This window comes from Gavialis gangeticus, unplaced genomic scaffold (genome assembly GCF_001723915.1).
Source record: "Gavialis gangeticus isolate Ggan-Ray unplaced genomic scaffold, GavGan_comp1, whole genome shotgun sequence".
NCBI classification, from domain to species: Eukaryota; Metazoa; Chordata; order Crocodylia; family Gavialidae; genus Gavialis; species Gavialis gangeticus.
In genome coordinates this window covers 1,693,448-1,715,459 of record NW_017728973.1, presented here as the reverse complement: position 1 = coordinate 1,715,459, position 22,012 = coordinate 1,693,448, and the positions used below count along the sequence as shown (strand labels likewise).

The 22,012-nt window shown below is 48.6% G+C and overlaps 1 protein-coding gene across 2 annotated transcripts in view; it reads right to left on the bottom strand.

Moving 5' to 3' along the window:
- Positions 1–22,012, bottom strand: part of SPATS2 (spermatogenesis associated serine rich 2) — a 37,368-nt gene that overhangs the window by 3,861 nt on the left and 11,495 nt on the right. The window contains exons 3-9 of one of the 2 annotated variants that reach the window (XM_019506046.1): positions 10,710–10,789; positions 10,272–10,380; positions 9,378–9,427; positions 8,068–8,326; positions 7,553–7,762; positions 6,279–6,414; positions 625–683 (exon numbers count right to left, since the gene is read on the bottom strand). In XM_019506046.1, the coding sequence (XP_019361591.1) occupies positions 625–683; positions 6,279–6,414; positions 7,553–7,762; positions 8,068–8,326; positions 9,378–9,427; positions 10,272–10,380; positions 10,710–10,789 (903 nt within the window). Of the gene's footprint in view, positions 1–624; positions 684–6,278; positions 6,415–7,552; positions 7,766–8,067; positions 8,327–9,377; positions 9,428–10,271; positions 10,381–10,709; positions 10,790–22,012 lie in introns of both variants that reach the window. The other variant, XM_019506038.1, reaches the window with a different exon arrangement.

Genomic DNA, 22,012 nt, shown 5'->3' with positions numbered 1-22,012 from the left:
CTACCCGGTTCTATCAGCTAAATCAGGCAAAGTCTTGGCGGCAGGAGAAGATTCACCCAGACTTAAAACCACCTTGAATAAATTAAGCTTCAATACAAAAAGCAGGGTTGTAAAGAAGGGCTATCATCTGGCTAAAAGTCACGTTTAAAAAGAAGTTTCCTTAGCTTCAGGACGCCCCAGATTTTAACAACCGAAAACCTGCTGCTCACCACTTACTGTGCTCATTTCTTTTAGCTCAGAGAACTAATAAAAAGGGGCTAGTCAACTGCCTGCTGTCCTTCGCCTGCACTTACACAGAAGCACGGACTGCAGCCACAACAGAGGGATGGCTACTTCTGTAAGAGAAACTTTCCACTGGAACTGGACAAATCTGGTAAAACAGTAAAGGCATAAAACTAACAGGGGGAAGCTATGGTGCGTGTCCCATCTAAATGCCGTTGTAACCTGCAGAACAAAGCTGCCCTCCCAAATGGGCCCTGCCATGTGCCTGTGTTGTGTTTGTTCACCAGAGAAGGGTGTATATATCAGAAGGTGAACTGCCCATTCTGGTCCCACAGGAGTGCAGCACACATCAACAGCTTTTGAGACCAGGCTTTTTTTAAACTGAAAAAACCCGTGTCTTACTCGCTTCTGCCTTGACTTTGTCCATTTCGGCTAGTAACGCCACCTCCCGATCCATCAGGCTAGGGAAAGAGGACAGAAAAAACACAGGGAAGTCAGCTTGATCTTTGTGCAGACCAATACGTCCGAAGTAAAAGCAAGTCAGCGAATGGCATGGGGAACAAGTAAACCAGGCAGCCACGACACTGCTTCTAACACAGGCCCTGCCATCAGCAGTGAGTTGGTGTCAGCCAGGAACAGGCCGACAGATGGCAGCAGCAGGCCAGCTGACACGGGTGCCGAGCTCTCCCAGCACTCCCATTTGGGAAGGTGGGTGGCTTTGTGTAAATCTTCTGCTCCCCAAACCCAGTGATGTGGGCCCTAGTGTAAATTGCTGCCCTAGTTTTCTAAGCAGCCAGCTACACATGCGGTCACAGTGGCCACGACATGTCATAAGCACAGAGTCACCATGTCCGGGACTGGAGAGGAGCACGCGGTGCCCTGAGTAAAGTGCAATCACAGAAGCGTGGCGTGAGGCTGGACACAGCTGAGCCACCTCGGCAGGACTGCTGCTTACAAACAAGGTAGCTCAACCTCTATCTGCTCTGGTCCCGGGAGGCAGAATCCAGAGGTCTTGCAGGCACCAGTCTCTCATCTGCTGGGAGTTACTGAATAACAGACCAGGCTAATGACCGCTGGGCTTGCTGGGGCCACCTGGTTTTATGGCTTTGATGGCAGCAGTAAAAAGCCTTGCTCTCCTGAGCTGCTTTTGCTCCTGCTCTCCCCCACACGGATGCACAAGGCGAGGTGAAGTCAGCTGCTTCATTATGAAACATTAACACTAAAAAAAGCCAATTCCTTCTGCTCTCGGCCTGACCCTGCTACAAACCTTGAAAAAAAGGCATTCACGAAACTGCTGAGAAGGAACCCGAGTGGCCTTTCCCGTGGCAGGAAAGCTTTAGAAAATCCCCACAAGGCCCCAGAGCCAGCAGCTGGCTATGATCTGATCACACTTCAGATGCATATTTCATTCTCTGCAATGGCATGGATCAGAGAATGGAGTGGGGCAGGGGGTTATTCCTCCACTCACGAAGACTGAATGCTGAAGTTTCCCCTGGTTTCCCAGTCCCTGATGGGGCTTCCAGCTCAGGATTCACACACACAACATTTCAGAGGCCAACAGGTAAGGCCCCGCTCTCGCTTAACCTGCCCACCCACATCCAAGTCCACGGAGCGAGGCTTCAGCCTTCCTCTATGGCTCCAGAAACTTTCAGCCAAGTAGGGACCAAAGGCCCACAAGAAGATCCTTCATTTCCCTGCAATCTCCCCTGGGCCTCAAGAGCATGTCTGTTGTCTCTCTTGGAGCAGCCGAAGCCCAGTGCGGCTCAGTCCAGCCAATCCAGGCGACAGCCAATCCTTGAGCACGAGGAGCAGATGACGGGGAGCAACCTGTCCCTGCACCTCGACTGGAGAGGGCCACATGGAGTTAATCGGGCTTGTAGAGAAGACAAAGGGGAGGTCAACTGCACCCGCTGTAAATGTGGCCTGCTGACCTGCTCTTTCCACAGGTGCGTGGCTAGGACTGACGCAGGATTTAACCAGTTCTGCACCAATCAGGCCTTTGGGTTTGTGCTTCCATTTATCCAGGAGACAGGGATGGTCTCTGAACCTGGCACGAGGGGCCCCCATCCAGGGCAGGGCTCTAGATGTGGCCATAATGCACATAGAGAGGACACGGGAGCGCTAAGAGTGCACACACAAAGAGACACCTTGCCCTGCTTCCACTCTTCAAGTGCGCTAAATCCAGTTCCCATAGGCTTTGCCGGGGGGACAGAACAGCACACCCTAGAGCTGTTTCTCCCCTCCAAAGTGCACCTTCGCCAGGTCTGGACTTCAGTTCTGCTGGGAACTGGGCTCTCCTCTCTGCTTGTGCTGTCCCTCACTGGGAGCACATGGGCTGTACACTGGGATGCCAGCTCCCCTTTCCTCGCGTACAGAAGTAGCTTGCTCTTGTGGGGAGCCCTCCGAGTGCTCCAGGGGACCTGCACTGCGCTACACGCTGCTCAAGTCCTGTCTGGATACACACACTCCCCACCCTACAAAGGTTAATGCCCAGCTTCTATCAGCCACTTCCAGCTTTGCTGCCTGGATGTGTTTATGGGTTAACAGGTGAATCCAAGAGCCCTCCAACAACTCACTCTAATTAAGGCCGGGTTTTGTTTGCAGTTGAGTTCACCCCCAAGGCTCAGCCGGGACCTTTCACCCGATGTCACAGCTTGGCTGACCAGGAGCACAAGGCAAGTGGCTTTGCTTGAGGTTCGCGCAGCGACAAGTGACTTGGTGCGGACCTGAGCAAGACTGCCCAGCTTCCTGCTATGCAGATGGACTCCTGGCGTCAGTACATCCAGCAATGCGTCCATGTTTGTCCATCTCAAAGACAAGCCTGCATGGCAGAGTGGAGAGGAGAGCCCAGGTTCTCGGCTGAGATGGAGTCTGCACCTGGAGAAGGTGCACCTCGGAGGGGAAGGACAGCTGCAGCTGGGCCCTGCACAACTGCAGGGGAGATTGCTAAGGACAAGCTCATGCATTGCGGATCTGCCCATCAGACATGCTGCCTTCCGCTGCAGCCCAGCCCTGTCAGTGGTGCCGGCAAGATACTGTCCATTAGTGCAATGAAGCAAGCAGCTGCTGCACTCACGCATGCGCTAGAGGGTTTGGGGGTCAGTTTTTCTTGACACTGGGATACAATGGCCTCTGCAAGATTGACTGTAATTGGAGAGCACCGAAGCACGCCTGGCAGGTCTGCGGTAAGAGCACGAAGGCACGTGACTGCTGAGAGATCTGACATGGGACACCTCAACCTCACGTTTACCTCTGGATTTCGGCTGCCAATGCCGCCTCCCACCTGGAGGAGCAGGTGCAGCAGCTGTGGCTCTGTGAAGGCAGCCGAGACGAGGATGTCTGCTATTCCAAGACAGGAAGGGTGGCAAGAAGAGTCTGTGAGGATGCAGTCCCAAACCCAGCGGTGCAGCCCACTTCACAGCCATCATCTTGCCTAGGCAGAGCAGAGTGAGAAGCCTCCTGAACGGCAGGATGACCAAGTGCAGCAACTGCAGCTGAAGAGGAAGGATGCCTCAAACCCTTTTCAGGCCCAGCTGGTAGGCAACTGGCTTAGCTGAGAGCTTCTAGGCCCCCAGATAAGAGAACAGCTACGGCTTTGCAAAGCCTGGCTACAAACAGAGCTGGGTGCCTCATGTTTGGTGCTAAAAAGCGCACAGCGGGGATCGTGTACAAGCGCTCAGGAAACAGTCAATCAATCTGACAGTAGATGGCTGAGCGTGGCTCCAATTCCTCTGGCGCTGCCAGCTGCTTGGGATTCTTTTTGGAAGGTGGAGGAAGTTTGTTGACTGGAGAGACTGCCGCCTCTCTCAAAGCCTGTGCGCCAAGAAGCTCACACGCACATCCTCACAGTCCAAACTACCCAAAGCGTTCCCACCCTTTAGCTCGCTGCCTTGGGGAAAAAAAGACTGTTTAAACCAGTTCTTCTTTTCGTAGGGAGCCACCCGGAGAGCAGGGTCAGTGCGAGGCATTAACTGTGAGATCCTGTGCTAACAGGAGCTAAAGGATGCCAATTGTTCTTCGAAGCATGGAGTGGGAAGGGAGGATTTGCTTCCCAGCTGCGTCACTCGCAGGAAAGGGCAAGTAATCTTTTCTCCTGGAGTTAAATTGACCCAGCTGCAGCAGCGTCACTGCTTATCAGCCACCCAGCAGGGTGCTGTTCACTTGGCATTTATTGAAGGAGGTTCCCACTGGCTGCCTTCCAGACATGCATTCAAGGGCCCTGCCTCACGGACCTGCAGTTCCTGGTTCACGCTGGTTCTTACTTGGCAATCAAGAGCACAGAGAGGCTTATCAGAGTGAGGCTGCCGAACTGGACTTGAATCTTTACCCTTTCCAAACAGGACGCCAGTGTTTTGTGGATAACGTAAGGCAAAGGGCAAAGAATTCCGATACAGAAATGGGCACTTCCGCCAAAAGACACGGCTCTCCATTCTAACAAGAGGGTTTTCAGGGCTTCCGTCTATACAGAAATGCAGACAACAAAGCCACTGCCATAAACGGGTCACAGCAATAATTAAAACGACTTCTACTGCCCGTAGACAAAATCCATTGACAGAAGCGGTTCATAAATAATAAATATTAATTTAAATCCATTAAGAACATTTGTGTGAACAAAGGTTATAAATATCTTAGCTACAGACTGAAAAAATCCAATGAAACTATTGAAGAGAGAGGAAATTCCATGCTCACGTTATTTTTCAACACCTCAGACAGCAGGAAGCACAGAGAGGCAGGTAAGGTCAAACATTCATGACACTGGGGGACCCCAAACATCTCTGGGCATCCCCCAGATACCCAAATCCAGGGACCCCCATACATTTTTGCTGCTCCTGAGCCCTCCACACCTGAAAAGTGGCTCCACTGCCCCATGCTTTGCCTCTGCAGGATCAGGGCCACTAGTCAGTGATCCCATATGCACACACTCACTTCAGCCATCACGAGCAGCTCCACTAAAATCAATGCAGCGTCTCACAGCAGCAGAGTTAAGCGTGTGCATAAGTACTTGCAGGCTAGAGGCTACAGTGATCATGTACTCTGGCAGCATTTTAACCACGTTACAACTGTCTGCACATTGCTGCAACGCTCCCCCTGCTCAAAGGCCAGACACTGTCACCAGGTGGAGAGAGACAGGTTTTAACATAGATTTGCGAATCTGCCAAATTATCTCCTCTCAGCCTTTACCACGAGAGCAATCTTAATTGCCTGTCAAACGCTACCTGCTCCCGGCAAGTAGAACACGGTGCAGTTTCTAATTAAATGTTTCTTCACCAGCACTGTCTGCATTTGGGACGACTGGGTAGGATGGCTCAGCAGCATATGTAACTCAGACAGCTAACAGGTCCGGTGCTGTGAATTAAGAGGGTTGTTGCATTGAAGTCCTCAGAAAACTGGGAGATGGTATCATGCAAGGTGAGTCTGGGGTGGCCCAGCCTACTTAGGACTGTAGATGATGTTTTAACATGTGTTTTATGTCTTCTAACAGCGCTGCCCAGACCCTCACGCACTGTGCTTAACCCTCAACCGGTTGAGCTTGACCAGGTATTTTTCTTTTGAGAAACATTCGCCACTCAAGGCTTTCCTCACAATAACAAGTCGATGGCACTAGAGTCTTACAGTGATGTATTTTGTCTGGAAATTTCCTTAGGTTATCAGTGTCTGAAGAGGGAGCCAGTGACAGGGAGACGAAATCTTGGCAGAACACTGTGTGTCAGTCACGGTTACAATGGACACAACGAAGCCCTGTGCATCTGGGGGCCTTCCTGGGCACAGCTGGTACAACGGCTCCAACATGGACGCTCCATAGGCTACAGCCTGGGCAGTGGATATGCAAAGGTAGAGAACTCAGATTCACATAAACACTGCAAATTCCAGCACCTTGAATTAGTGCTTCCTCCTTACAATACACAGACGTTGCAGACTCTGAAGTACAATGATTGGGGCAAGGGAGAAACACAACTGCGAAACCCACAAACTTTACATTAAGCCTAGATCCCTATTCAGAGCTTGTCAATTTAAATGCCTAAGGGATGGGTCTCCCCTCGCATGACTTGACTTACCAACTCTGCAGCTCAGCAAAGGCCTGCTTCATTTTTTTAATGGAGGCATCCATCTCCTCTTTAACCACCACCCGATACCGGGCCAGGGACACGGTGCAGCGCTGGAGATCCTTCACCGATTTTTCAATATTGGAACCTACAGCAAGAGACAAGAGAAACTTCAAACAGCCGGGGATCTCAGCCTGCAAAATCTCTGGGCTACCATGGGCAATACAGGAGATTTCCAAATCATTTCAGGACTAACACTGTTTGGCTTTAACCTCCTGGCTACCCCTTCCTACTGGAAAAGCACTGGCTGTGGCATGGACTGTCAAGGAGATCATTTGGGGAAGATTTTTTGGGCTTAACAAAATTTTCCCCTCACACATGAAAGCAGAGATGTCAATGGCTTTTCATGCACAGAAGAAATCAAACGTTATGTCACATACACTGTCTACTCCTTCACTACGGGCTGGGGAATCTCACAGCAGTCCACCTGGAGGTATAGCAAATCCAAGCACTGAATCATGTGAAACGACTGCTCAGGTATGTGAAAGGTTTCAAGGCTTACTGGGGGAAGAGAAATCTTTTGGAAATTAATCAAAGCCATGCAAACAGCCATTTCCTCTAAAAGAAAAAGAAGAAAACTCTGGCTGTTTCCTACAGCAGTTAGTGTCTCCAACACAGCCAGTTCCTGTGCTGACTTACTACCCCTACCAATCAGCCCCTACCAAGCTAAATTAGCAGCTGCTCATTATGGTCCTGGATACAGCAAGCAGGTGAACCACCCTCCCACCAGGGTCTGGATGTTCTCATCTCAGTAAGCGAAGGATAATGACTATGCCTAAAACTGAGGTCTCAGAGGTCCTTCTTGTGCACATATGCCAGCAAGAGGACACAGAGAAGGAAAAATAGCAAAGAAGTTGTCATTTCCTACAGCTGCTTCTCTTCAGACAGCTCTGACTGAGGAAGAAGGCTCAAGGCTTTTGGATGGGCACTGGAGAGCAGGCTAGATGTATGCAGCATAACTGACTGCTGCTTCATAGCTTCTATCACACAAATGAGTTTGCTGCTTCAGGCATTACATCTAAACTGCTGTCAAAACTCCAGCTGTGCAGAGAGAAGAGAAATGCACTCCAGATTACCAGCCAGAGAATAAAAAGGATGCTAGTTTACATCACAAGCAATGTCCTATAAGCTTCTCCATCTACTAGGAACCAAAAAAGTGACCTACAAGACCCTACGGTGTCAAACCACTGAGAAACCAAAGCATGTACAGGTCCTCAAGGCCTTACCTAGCTTCCTGTTTGCAGGAGAAGCAGGAACCTCTTCCAGCACCACTACAGACAATGAAGCAGAAGACTGGTTGCTCGTTGTGGACCTGGACAGAGACTTGCTGGTGTTCCTCTGCTCGGGCTGTGACCTGAGAGACCCAGGGTTCTGGGGAGAGTGCATGACGGAGGACTTGGTCTCAAGGTCTGCTAGGCCATTCTGGAGCTCAGATGCTGCTGTGGAAAAGCAGGGGAGTTCAAGGGAACAAATGAACAGGGGAGCAGAAAAAGGAAGCACTGAAGGTACTCCAGCCCCGACTGCCTCCTCACCATCACGTTACTGAGCAAGGCATTAGCCTCCCTACGATAATATGAAGAAGTAAAGAGGGTGTTACATATTCTGAGAGTTTGTCAAAACAAACCAAAGATTCACAACTGGCCCAAAAAAAAGCAGCAGAAGGAGACGGGCCAGAGCTGCCACACCGCTTCTGAAACCCCCTTCCTTGCCCCACCTGCCGCAGCACCATGCCGGGACTAACCTGTTCCATTGGGCCCATGCGGTGCAGCGGATTCACAATCCTCTAACTCTCGTGCATCTATTGAAAGGGTATCCAAGCCTTCGCTGAGCGAGTCCACAGACTCTGTGTCATTGGCTGAACCGTTGACGTGGTAACCGTTAATCCCGCCTTTCTCTGAGCTTGCCGACTGCTCCTCTTCTGTGGATGCTAATTTCCCGGGATCCGGGAGGCCAGGACTTGATTCTGCTGGAGGTTTGGGCTTGGTTTTCTTCTTTTTGTTCTAGGGATTAAATGCCCGTGTCACAGAGGCAAGGGCAAGCTTAGCTCCTGACAGGAAAGCTCCAAACCCTGCTTGACTGCCTGAGTCACTGAATTAAATGCTTTTCAGGCAGTCCCGGCAGCTGATCCTAGCAACCGCAGGATGGATTTATTTGACAATGAGAACTGATCTGCTGGCATTAACGAGGGGCAAATGCAACATCCTTTCCAACTGCACATCAAGGAGACTAATGCCTTCGGTACCAGATGAAGCTGATACTTCAGGGCAGGCAAATGGCAGCAGCTTTTGGAACCATCTTCTGGCACTTCCCAGAGGTTAATTCTTGGGTGATGGTGCGACCCAACCTGCGGCTTCCCCCTGCTCCTTCCCACTGCTCAGCATAGGCTAAACCTGTGCCAGAGGCTATTCCAGTCACTACCAGCCCTCAGTCATGCTCCCTAAATGATCCTGCACTCTTTGGCTTTTCCTACCCTTCCTGGGCCCCAATTAGAGTTCTTCAGTACAGCTATCGCTTTAATGCTCATCCCCGTGTGCTCGGTGCCACAGCACAGCATGCCGACATGTCAACCCTCTGCACAGGGTTCTGAGTTTGTGCGCAGCAGAGGACAGCTGCACCCAGGCTCCTGAGCTCTGCACGAGTAGCTCCCATGTGCAGTGCTGGGGAAGCAGAGGGTTAAGCAAGGATCAACATTTCCATCATTGTGACAAGGGGCTGGGGAGGACAGCTTGTGTCTCAGCTGTAAGTTTTCAGGATGATTCAAGAAGGCTGTACGGGACATGTTATGCTGCATGAGCAGCTTACGTGGAGGATGGGATTTCTAAAGTATCTTTGAAACCACCATATCCAGCATCCCCCTCTCAACAGTGACCACTTGGAGGACTGGAGCCCGTCCCTAGGAACCAAGCCTGCCCACAGCAGTGTATGTTTGCCTATCTGGCTTCCTTCCTTACTTCTCTCAATTTGGCTTGGTGTCTAACACACCTTGGACCTTTGAAAAAACAAAGAACCCGGAAGGATGATAAATACCCTAGCAAGCGTTTCAGGCATTACCTTTTTCTTGCCAGTTACTGTCCATTCTTTCAACACTTCACTGGCGTTGCCTGAAAGGAAATGCAGCAATGAGCGGTAGAAAGTGTTTTGGGCTCTCACTTTGTCTCCATAGGCTGCATGTTGGAGTCTCCACAATTCAGGCCACCTGGAATAGTTCCTGCCACTCCCCACATGAGCTAAGTTTCAATTCTCTCAGCTGATATAATGAAAGGACTGGTTTAGTTTTTGCTTTGGGAATGACTCAGAATGACCATTTGTTGCAGATGTCTATGCTGGCTGCCACCAGACAGCCAACCCCTACTTGGCATAGCCATACTGCAGACTGGCATGCTGAACCCAGCTGGGACCTGGACTCAGCTCAGGAGTTTGCTGCAGACCCTCTGACCTGAGCTAACTTTTTTCACCAGTGACTTCCCACGTGCCCTGCAAGGTCAGAGTCCATCACATGCCACAGGCCGCCTGCTCCCAAGAGTGATTTGGAATCCATGTTTCAAAGGAGGCAGAAAAGCTCCCCCAGAGGTGCAGAGCAGAGGCTTCATGGTCTACATATACAGTCCCATGTGTATGCAGAAAGAGTCAGGCATTTTGGTCCCATATAACTGTCCCTTTCTTGACTTTTACTGGGTTGATGTCAGAGAAGCAAGGGAAGAATGAGAGAACCACCTTTGGTCTGCTCTTCTGGGAAGGAACTAGAGAAGGAGATTGTACTTGGATGTTTGAGAAGTAAGAAAAAAAACCCTGTTCCAAAGTACAAGTGCTGTAGAGAGAAAACCTATGGCCCTTTCTTGAAAGCCATGCAGCACAGATAGAAAAATCCCTACTACTTCTGCTGAATCAAACTCGGACATCTCCACCAGAGCCACTTTTGATTAGCACAAGACTGCAAGTAGTTACCTTCCATAAAGGCCTGCACTGTTTTGTCCACACAGTTATCAAAGTGCTGCAGCACAAGGATGATCTCGTTGTTGCTCCGGTTGGGGACGATCGCACGCACGGCACCGATCTGGAAGACAGGAGCAAAAGGACACACGTGAGCCACTTCTTACCATGCCTGCAACTGCTCAGCTTCCATCCAGGCAGATCATGCTGCAACCCGCAGAAGCTGCTCTCTAGTGGATGCAGAAACCCCGGCAGCTCTTTGGATACACGATCTGAAGAAGCCAGGACCAATGCAGGCTGACTGGCGTGAAGCGCCGTCAAATGCAAACTGGCAGTCAGTTCCCACACACTGCGTATTTCCATGCAGCTCTCAGCAAGCAGCCTAAAGCTGCGTTTTCACCTGTTCGTCAGCTGAGAGTGACAAGTAAAAGAAAAGCCAGTGGCCACACTTGCCTTCTCCTTCATGTTTTCAAAGGTTCCTCCCTGGGCCATCACAGTGTTGGACTGCACGTCAAAGATGAACCCTGATGGATCTGCAAAGACAGGAGAAGGCTGTGTTGTGAATGAGGGAGGAGACGTTTGGCATAACCCGACGTCTGCCTGGAGCAGTCACTTTGTGGTGGAACGCAGAACTTTGGCTGCTACCGAGAGCAGCTCTGACACCCCAGACACCCAGCTAGCTGATGATCTGCCCCTGGACTGACTGATCAGGAACAAGAAAGCTTCCTCAGGTGACAACGAACACATGCTTGCAGTCAGTTGGCATCCACCAACTTTGGGAGCATTTTAAGAGAGGAGCTTATTTGGATACCCCTTCCCCATCTTCAAGAACAGTGCTGCCACGGAAAGCCTGGGCACAGGCTGATGATCAGAGGCTGCCCCCGGCCTTGTCCCAGGTACAAAATTATCTGTTTACTTAAAAAGGTGGGAAAAGTGTTTTATTTTGCTTGAGAGAGATCAAACCCCCGAGCTGCCTGTGCCTTTAACTGAATGACACCTTGTGTCAGAGCCTTGAACTGGCGGCTGAAATTCTGATTCATTCCTCAGCTCTGGGCCAATTCAAACAAAGAAAAAGAGCATTGTGGAGGCAGCAGCAAGCCGGCAAACTGAGCAGCCGCTCAGGTTGGGGTGATCCGCTAATTAAAGAGCTTCTGAGCAGCCTGATGTAGTGCCTGTGTTCCCATACTAATCCTAGGAGAATGCAGGATCCACCAAGAACCCCAGCACCACAGCCCTCACTGGTACTGAGTGCATCTTTACCCACCTGGAAAAACACAGACTTAAAGACAGCATGCTGAGAACCACCCGCTGGCTCCTGTTAAGTGCCACCAGCACCTCTGGGGAAGCTCTTCTTTCCCATCTCCCCTCAGCCATGAGTATCCTGAAAACATTTTGGTAGCTCTACACAAGGCAGACAGCGGCTATGTTTCCTCTCTCTTGTCCAGTCATGGGAACAAGCTTTTCCAGGGGGGCTTCCACAACTTACCCTGGCTACCAGAGTCCTACCCTTTGGACACAGTCCCAAACTGAATCTGCAGTGATGGACTCCAGCGTTAAAAAGGTGACTCATTTCTAACTAGGAAAGGGCTTGATTTTACTGGAAGACTCAGAGGCAGGCAATTAAAAGACTGTCTTGTCTTCCCCAGGTTCAATTCCCAGCAAGGATGACATCAGTCTGCAGAGGCCTGCTGCTTCACCTGCACAGCCTTACAAAGGACTGCGACTGGCATGACCTGGCATCAATGCCAGGCACAGGCTTGGCATCAAGTTTCCTAGGGACGATGGCCAGGCAGTGCATCAGCCCATTTTGTTTGGATACAGGGTGTTTCAGGGCTGCTTTGTGTCGTGTTTGGTCTCGGAGAGGATATAATTCTCTCAAAACCCATGGGGTGACAGCATTAGCAGAGCTCTTCTGGATTATTTCTACACAAACTACTCCCCACAGAGGCAATGTTTTCACCCCAAGCCCCTGATGCTGTTACAGCCCCAGGAACTTTCTTGCAGCAGACTTTGCAAGAGGAAACTTGCTGATTCACGGTTTGATGTTCAGAGCCCTACAAGGATCAAGCCAGAGCAAGCAGCTGTGGGGCTGCCCACGTCTTTGAAGCCTTGTGAATGCACTCCTACAGCTGCCTCCCAGCTAGCTTTGTGGGCTGCACCTTAGGGGCAGCCCACTAGAAGAGCTAGGCTGACGGGTTTCGGTTCAGCTGATACTCCATGCTGCTAATTCGAGCTCTCTTTGCTCGCGCTGGACACACCGCTGCCTTCAGCAGTTCCCAGACACCAACGCAGCATTTATACTGAGATGCCTCCAAATTCTGTGATAGCACTTGAGCTTGATGGAAAGGTCAGCCTCTGACTAAGGCTACCTACGAACAGTTAAGTCCTACCCCATTTCTTCCTGTTCCAGCTGACCCTCCCTAGATTCAGATCTCACAAATCCAAGAGCCACTGAACTTCCTAACCCAGGGGTGGGCGATTATTTTGGGTGGAGGCCCACTTACTAAGTTTTGGCAAACCATCGAGGGCTGCATGACAGGCAGCTAGGGGGCAGATAAATAATCATTTTCTATATTTTTTTAGGGGCCCCACGGGCCAGATAGAATGGCCTGGTGGGCTGTATCCAGCCCGCAGGCCACATTTTGCCTGCCCATGCCCTAACCGCTTCACCTTTCCAAAGGTCCCACGGCTCCTCCCATTAGTGTCTCCAATTCCCATTCAAGTTCCTTCTTTGCAAAGGGCTTGCCAAAGAGCACAGGTGCAGACCTAGGCTCTGCTGTCATCCCCCCTCTCATGTGGGGTTGCAATGCACTGAAAAGTCAGCATGTTGCCTAGGTTCATCTCACGAGATTCCAGGTCCTGCTCAGGTTAAACTTTTCTTGTGCTTGTATCTGTATTGCATCCTGGCCCGCTTCCCTAGAGGCAACATACTACAATGGAGCCATTGGAAAGCCTTCAGTTCCATGCTTTTATGAGGCTGCTTGGTAGTATATACCTTAACGTGGCTTTTTAAAAATAAAACAATCACAGCCACTGCACTGAAGGTATGTGACAGTCTCCCTAGGGCGTGCCCCTAAGGCAGCTCCAGTGGCCATCCCTTCCAGCGCACACCACATGCAGTCACAGATACTGTGCCATTTATCATGGCTAATCAAGGGTTCAAACAAACCCTGCACAGACACCAAGAGAGGGCCAGAGTGCACAGCGTTTCCTGTTTTCAAATCGGATCCAATTCGGATCCTGGCTCACTCTTCTTTCTCTTCACACAGGTTGCAGTGCAGGGGGTCTCAGTTGAAACCACACTCCCGAAACTGTGATCAGCTGCAACACAACAGGCACAACCAGGCTTTGTGACCCACTGAAAGCATCTCTCAGACCGCTCGGTGCTTTTAACACTCCATGAGCAGTAGTGCTGCAAAAATACAGAGGAAATCTTCGATAAACAGGGCAGCATTTATGCAACTGGTGGATCCTTCCAGACAAAAGTCTCTCCAGCAAAAGACAGAAGACTTCTTGTCTCCATCAGCAGTGTTTCAGAGTGCAGTTGCGTGGGGATATAAAAGAAATGGCAGTTCCAACAGTGAAAGCAAGGGCCTGACAGCACCTCAGCTGCTCTCCCAGTTAGCAGATGAACTTTAAGAACAAAATATAACCTTACTGCGTGCACGAGGCACAAAGCTCTTCAGGCTTCACCCAGCTCCTAATTAACGGAGCAGGCCACAGCGCAGGGCTGGAGTTTAAGCCCACGTACGGCTCAGCAGGTAATGTGGTAATTGTTTACTGGAGCTGCTCCCTCCACCTACAAGAGCCAAATTCCTATTTGTCCAAGAGGAGGAAGAGGGCAAACAGCTCCTTCCTCTTCCTGCTACTGCCTGTCCTGAGCATACAACCCAGCCCAAAACACTGTGCTCAAAGGATCTGTGTGTAGCCCCCTCTGTCAAGCACTGCTTAAGATGGGAGGTTTGGCCAAGTGCCTGGGCATGACATCTACTGCACAGCTGCTAAGGCAGCACATCGGACATTGGTGTGTCGTGTCCCCTCCCCGCCAGCACAGCCCTTGCTGCAACAGTTTAAAGCTTTCTCATCTGACCCAAGGACCATGGACATACAGCCAACAGTGAACAACAGTAACATCTGGGCAAGTGGAAGCTCGTCAGCCCACAAATTAATGGGCTCACACCCTCCATACAGTACGTCGCATTTTTTTTGTGCCATGCCCCATCTGCCATTGCAGCAGAGGGAGCACCCTTGAGAGCTCACTAAGTAATTAATGCATTTACTGTGTTACAAGATGACTACAAATAGGAGCTTCTTTGGGGACAACTGGTGTTAGGAAGGAAGAGAGGTTGCAGCCTGCAAGCCCCCTTTCTGGCTGCTAAACAGGCTACGATGCAGTGTCAAAGGTGCTTCCCAGTCCAGGTCTAAACATCACACCTGCACCAAAGGGTATCAACCCAGAGTTGCTTGTCTGACTTATAAAAGCGGCATTCTTCTCCCATTAAGCCAACAGAGCCGATATGGCTATGGGAGATTGACTGCGTTTGATCCCGTTCTTCCCATCATTTCTAGAATGAGCCAAATCATAAGCCTGCTATCCTCCATAAGCCAGGAGAACGCAGGTAGATTTTCAGTCTGCAAACAGTTGGTGGCACCGGCAACCAGAAAAGATCATTATCCCTGGAGTCCCTGTGAGGAATAAAAAAAACCTAAAACGAACCATGTAATTTGACAATCCCTTTTCCTGACTCGTCTCTGCTTGAAAGTGCATCCATTGTGAAAGAAGAAAATGCCAGCTCCTAGACTAGTACCAGCCTGTAAAATGACTCAGTATCAATAATAAAGGAGAATCCTCTTCATCTCCAGAGTCCTGGAAATTATTTGCAAACATGTTCTGATGGATTTTTTTTAGCTGATCACAAAATTCCAGCCACTCCATCCAGGGCAATAAAACTCAATGCAGAAGTTAGACAGTCCTTAAGAAAGAAAAAAAAAAAAGGCCTGGGTGAGAGGGGAAAATCCACAAGAACATCGCCACCACCACACAAGCTACCAGACCATGACAAAGTCCATTTAAATTAAATTTACCTGATCAAAATGGGCTTCTGGAGACTGAAATCTCTTCCCCAAGACGGACAATATGACTTCAGTAACAGGAAGTAGCCAGGAAATTTTGACCATGGTATTTCTGTTGGCTAATGCAAGATGCTGCTTGATGTTACATCTGATTCAAGCGGGTTCCAAATATGACATGCTCCGTCTGGTCTCCAGGGCAGGATGAATGCGCTCGATCCAGATATTCCTTCGCTCAAGATCAGGGTCCTGTCCTACGCATATGGCGATGGCCCATCAGCCTTGCGTCACAGTTTGCCTGTTCACAGGGCTCAAAAAGGCCCAGCGAGAGCAGCCTAACGTTTTCAGTTAAGCAGGTCCGGAGCAACGTGACTTGGTTTCTGCTGCCAGATCCAGACAAATGGGCAAGTCCTCGTCTTCCCCGTGCCGAGCAAACGGCCGACTTAGGGGAATTACGTCGCACGAACGCTCGGAATTCCACCCAATAACGCGTCAGTTAAACTGTGAAACATTTATAGCCTCTGCGGCTTTTCAGGTCAGTGGTAACTGCTTTTACTCTCTCAGGGATGCCACGCTCAGCCTGAGCTAGTATCAAATAAAAAGCTATTTAAGAATTTTTCTGCAGGCTAAGAAGAGTTTGAATTTGCTGTAATAACAAGCATCTTCCGCGGCTCCCCTGTAGCAGGGATCATTAAAAGTCTCCGGTGGATACTGCAAGGAAGGCCAGACCTGAATGATCACTACGGGCACAGTGCAGCGAATAACATTGGTGAATAAGGGGGGAGAAGGGGGAAAGGCAGGGAGAAGAGAATTTCCTGCATGCCAGCTGCTCCAGGGGAACCATTTCACATGTCCGCTCCTAGCTCACGGTAAGAAGGAGCTGGACTGTTTTAGCTCCGTGGGGGCACGGGGCAGGTACTCCAGTTTAGCATCTCCTTGCTAAATGGAAGTGGACACACCGAACAATTACCACAGGGCAGCTGACCTATGCGAAGTTCCACACTCTGTCCCCTCCACTGTTAAGGTCCCATTAACACCAAAACTGGAATAGACGGTAGCCCCGCCTTAAAAAAATTCACGCTTTACCAAAATGGCGGTAATAAAATACCCCCCACAAGCCAAGCTGTCATGTAACCAAGGGCTCCTCAGCTGCAGAGATGGCAAGGCAAAGGCTTCTGCAGGATTCTTGGCTCTTATGCAATACAGTATACTCGTCTTCACGGGCCAAGAGGAAGGATCTCTGCCATGTGTCCAGCTTTTTGCACTCTGAAGAAACCCCAAGAAACTTGTATAAAACCATAGCCCTCTCCGAAAGTCCTGGACCTCCCATCTGGTCAGGCAAAGAAACTAGGGCTCAGGACCTCAGTCTATGGTTGAGGAAGTCATTTTTAATGCCCAAAGATGCTGTTGTGATCTCACTACACTGGCGAGCATGGAAAAGGGTGGCAGCTGCACACAGGTTTCTGCAGATCAGTGGTTCTCAACCTTCCTTCTTGGACTCAAGACCTCCCTCACTGGACTTGAGGCCCCCTCCATAACTCTTGCGAGTTGAGTGGCACCCGGTTTCAAAGATGAATTTGTATAATACCCTGCTTACCTCCTCCCATGAGGGCTGGGCAGTGGAGGCAGGGACTCATCCAGGCAGGGACAAGCATGAGCTCAGCTTATCCATTTAGCTTATCTCCACACAACTCGCTGCACCTTTCAAAGGGTCTGGCACCCCTGGTTCTAGACGAGTACATCACTTCCTTGAATGCTGTTCTCCAAACATTTTAGAAATGGTCAGGTATGACATGGCCTCTAAAGTCAGGCAGAGACTTGGCATTTGCAGGTTATCAGCTCTTCACATTTTTAATTAAAAAGCTCTCACTGTGGCACTGGTAGTCTGCAAAGTCACTACAACTGTCTGCTGGGGCTCCTGGAGTGCTGCCCACAGGGAGAAGGTTAAATGTGCCTGGTGTAGGAGCTCGACATAAATGGGGCAGCTGTTTGAGGGCACTGGAAAATGGTCTGTTTGCTTTTATATTCATCAGCAGGCCTATCCTGTTTACAGACATGTTTACCCAGAGCTTGGAAAAAGCTTGGAAAAAGACAGTAAAAAAAAAAAGTCCTTTAAAGAAATCCCAGTTTGGCTCTAATCATCTAGGTCTGAAGAACCGGGGGACAGGATTTTTGTGCCGTAAATGCTCAGCTGCTTCAGACAGTTGAGGCCTGCCCACATGCACGGAGAAATCACGCCTCTAAAACCAAACATTTCAAACCTGCTTGTGAATACAATGCTTCTGTGTGCACGGCGTTTCACTTTCCAGGAGACAGATGGAAACACTTCCAAAACATCTCTGTTGACTCATCCAGTTGGAAGCTCCCAATCTGCTTTTGCAGTGGCTAACTCTCTGCAGCTTACCCTGGATAGAGAGTCACAGCTGGCAGTATAACCTGAGCCCTGCCTATCTCTTTCAATAAGGAAGTAACGCAGCAAGAAAAGCTAGAAACCCTGCTGCATTCCCCTGGCCAATGGGTAAGAAATAACCCTTTAGGATCACTGAAACTGCAGATTTTTTACTCTGCTCTGTACAGTTCCCATATGCACATGCAAAAGAGATGACAACTTTAATTTAAGATGTGCCTTTTCAGAAAGTAGCTTTTATAAGGAAAAGATCATTGACACTAAACAAAGAGCTGGGTTATAGTCTAAAAAGACACACAGTACTTTCTTCCTTTGTCTGCCTGCTTCATACAGCACCCCTTCATGCACAATCCCATAATTTTGCTAAAAAGCCACACATTTATACTTAGCAACTACAACCCCCCCCCCCAAATCCTCTGCCTTGTACGCTGGGCACCAAACCTACCAGCAAAGTTCTGAGCTACAAAACCTACTGTCCCCATCAGAGGCAGAAGACTGCTGAATCAACCTGTTCACCATTACAGGTTCATAGAGCTGGCAATTGGAAAAATTGTTTTGACCACAACTAAGGTCCAGAACAGAAAAAAATAATGGTGGGGGGTACCGACACATTTTTAAGAGCGTTTCCTGGATAAATGCACTGGAACAGCAGCTCTGGTGACAAACCTGCCTCTAGCATTCCTGCTCTGCGTTTCCACCTGATGAGAAACTACAGGACAGAACACTTTAGCAAGGGCAGACTGAAAAAGGAAGGGGAAAGAAGGACCTTGGCATTAAATAATAATAATGAAAAAAAAATCTATTACTTCAGACCGCAGTGAATCAGCAGAACCACCTAACTATTCAAAATATTTACCCAGACAGTTAACGCCACTGAAAGCGTTTTTCCTTTGAATCCTAAGCAGTTCCAGAGGGAATAAATTAGTCACAAGCTGAACTGAAACATTCAGTATAAGCCAAAGATGGTCCTACATCTGGACCCAAGAAGTTACACTGCAAATGGAGATGGATGACTGGGCAAGAGGCTGGACTGGTTTCTTTGCAGCATGTATCTTTCAGTAAAAGAAGCTCTAAATAATTCAGCAATATTCCAGGAGTACAAAGTGCCTCTCTGCCTGCATGCACTTTGCATGCATGCTTTCACAAGATTTTTAAAATAGCCCTTTGGATAGTTTGGGTGATTCCTCTGCTCTGTGGCGCTTCTATGAAAGAAACAGGTGGGTGTCTGATTTGGTTTCAAAACTGCTGCATTATTAAAAATAGTTTTAGATCCTATTACAAACCTTTCAATAGTCCTTGCTGAAACTCTATTAGAAAGCCAAGGATGGGGGTGTGGGGTTGGAGGAAAAAGGAACTCCTAAGCATGCCAGAGCATAAAAATATCCCTTTCCTGACCAGGCTTTTTATAAAGGAGTTGAAATCTCTGTTGACTCGGATAATATTACAAGCAAACAATAAAACAGCGTATGACTGAAGCTTCAGTTGGGACTCAAACAGGACACGATAGGCTCAAGCAGGCCATCTTCTTAACTTAGTGCAAAGAGGTGAGGGTGGCCATCCTCAATACCCCAAACAATACAGAACCGTGAGGCTTTTATCCCTGCCCATTTATGTTCAAGATTCTTCAGTCCCCTGTAGGTTCCCCATGCAAGCACCTAGCTGTGAACCTAGCCACGGCCCCTTATCTAGGGTGCAGGGTTCCCATCAGGCCACAAACCTGCAGCTCCCTGAAGTTCCCCATAGGTAACCACTTTCCTTCCTCTCTGCAATGTGCCCCTGTAGTTTTCCCACCATACAGCTAAGAGTCAATGTGTACAAGCAAGAAAAGATTATGCTGGATTCAAATTCTAATTCAAAGGAAGAGGTGAACTCAGCTATCCTAAGCTACTCTCCGTTTACGTACTTGATACCTCTCCACTCCCGACAGCCGTGCGGGGATCAAAGCAGAAGAAACTGCTTTGGGACCCAGGACAGGATCGCATGATGTGGAGACAATTAGGTGCAAAACTAAACCAGACGGCCATTTGCATGTGTCAGCAGTGTGTGAAAGGAAAGCACCATATGCACATTCAGGCTATGCAGGTTCCATGTTGTGCAACAGGCACGTCACACGTGGGATACAAGAATCTAGAAAAGACACGATATTTTAGCTCTGCTTAATGAGCTGGATCTAACCAGCAGGTTAAAAATGTTGTGTGTACAACCAAAAATTCCTTCATTCTGTTCATAGCTAGTCTAGTTCTAGGTGGTTGTACACGCTATGCTTGACTGCTACACTCTGGGTGGGTCTACATGTGCACTTACTGTGCAGTAAATTACTGCGCAGTAACCGGGTTTAGACCAGCGTCTATACGTACAGGTGTTAAAGTGTTGGAATGCTGCACATGGATTGATTTGGAACTAAAGCTAGCCCCAAGTCAGTCCACACACACTGAGCAGCAAGGCATCTATATGTGTGTTACTGCACAGTAACTAATCAGGCATAAATTTTATAACTGCATGATGCAGGTATTAAATTTATGATCAAGTCGACATAAGTCACTATATTTCAGCACAGTACAGGTGTGCGTGTGTATTGCTTGTATTGCTCAGTAATTTCTAATTACTGCACAGTAATTTCAGTTACTGCGCAGTAAATGTGCACGTGTAGATGTGACCTCTCAGCAGCTTGCCCAAACCACTGGAAAGCCTATTTGTCTGGGATCTATAAGGAAGCAGGCAGGACTGGGGGTTTCAATTGGTTTGCTCCCTGCCACCATCCTCTGCCCTTTCAAACAAGCCATACTCATGATTTAAACCTTAGAGGGCTTTGTCCATTTGAAGTTTAAGGAGAAAAGAATGCCCTGATATTTGAGAAGCAATGAGAGTGTGGCGTAAGTATTGATTTGAGACTGGAGGAGCTTGCCATCAGGAGCAAACAAAACTAAACCTACTGCATGGAGAAAGTTTAGCTAAGGATTGAGGCTAGTACGAGGAGTCCAGATGAAATGTGGATGGAGCATGTGTATAAATGTTTGCAGGATCAGGATGTTCATTAAACAGGTGTCAGCCTCAAGCAATAGGAGACCAGAACCAGAGGGTATTTTAACAGCCATGGATAAATTGGCCACAGTAGATTTTTTTGTTGTTGAGTAGGTATATTTCAGACAGAGAAAGCAAGCTCATTTTTCTCAATAAAGATGTTCTGGCTCCAATACTCTGAAATAAGAAGCTTAAAAGGAAGAACAGTAGTCATCGACTCTTCCAAGAGTACCAAACAATGGTACAAAAATTTGATCTTTAGGCTTCTATTAGTGAGTATTGCTCTCTTCATACAAAAACATCAGCTCATCCCTAATCAATTTTAGCATTTTCACAAATCAGACTGATTTTCCCCACATACTTGTTAGTCATTTATTTCTCAGTTGACCTTTGTTTTCCTGGATACAAACAAATCTTGCTGCAGAGATACAAACACATGCGGTCACAAAATGGCAAGGGAGCTCATAATGGTGAATGAGATGTCACTCACCACCATCATCTATTCAATCATGCCACTAATTTCCAGATATTACAGTGGAGCTTACTAATGCCATCACAATTAAGGCAGTATTAGCATCTTCCTGGACTTCCAAAGTAATACTGGAACTACCGTTCGGCCTGCAACAGTTTATCAGGCTTTATATGACGAGCACTCCTGGCACTGCAGTTTAGTTGCTGGGAACAAATAATGCCCAGCCAACTTTAAAACCTAGGATGATGCTTGATATATGAAGCTAAGTCTGAGGGCCAAATTGTGGCGTTTGAGTACCACAGACAGAGAGCAAGCCTTTTCCTCAAAGCAGCCTATATTCTACAAGCATAATAGGCCCACTTTTTTATTGCACTTTTGGATCTCAGCTCAGAGACATCATATTTCAACTGGCCTCTGGCTGGAATCCAGTGCAGAGTGGTGGTGACCAGAACCCTGACATCTGTTCAGTGGGCAACATGAAACTATTTGGTGGTTTCATGCTGATTCCTAGTAGGTAGCTACTAGCAACCAAAACCAGGGACCTCTTGTTTAGAGTTTCAGCACACCACACAATTTGCACGGCGTTTTGAATAACAGGACCAGAAAACACCACTTAGGCAATAACTCCTAACCCTTAAGTACTGGTACAGCAGCTAGTGATCCTTGGAGGTCCAGATGAAGCACCGTACAACTGAGAAGGAGGGCACTGCCACGGAGAGGGGACTTCAGCTGATATCCTGAATCTTGGACAATGTGTGGTATTGTTAAGCACATTTGTCAGAGCTT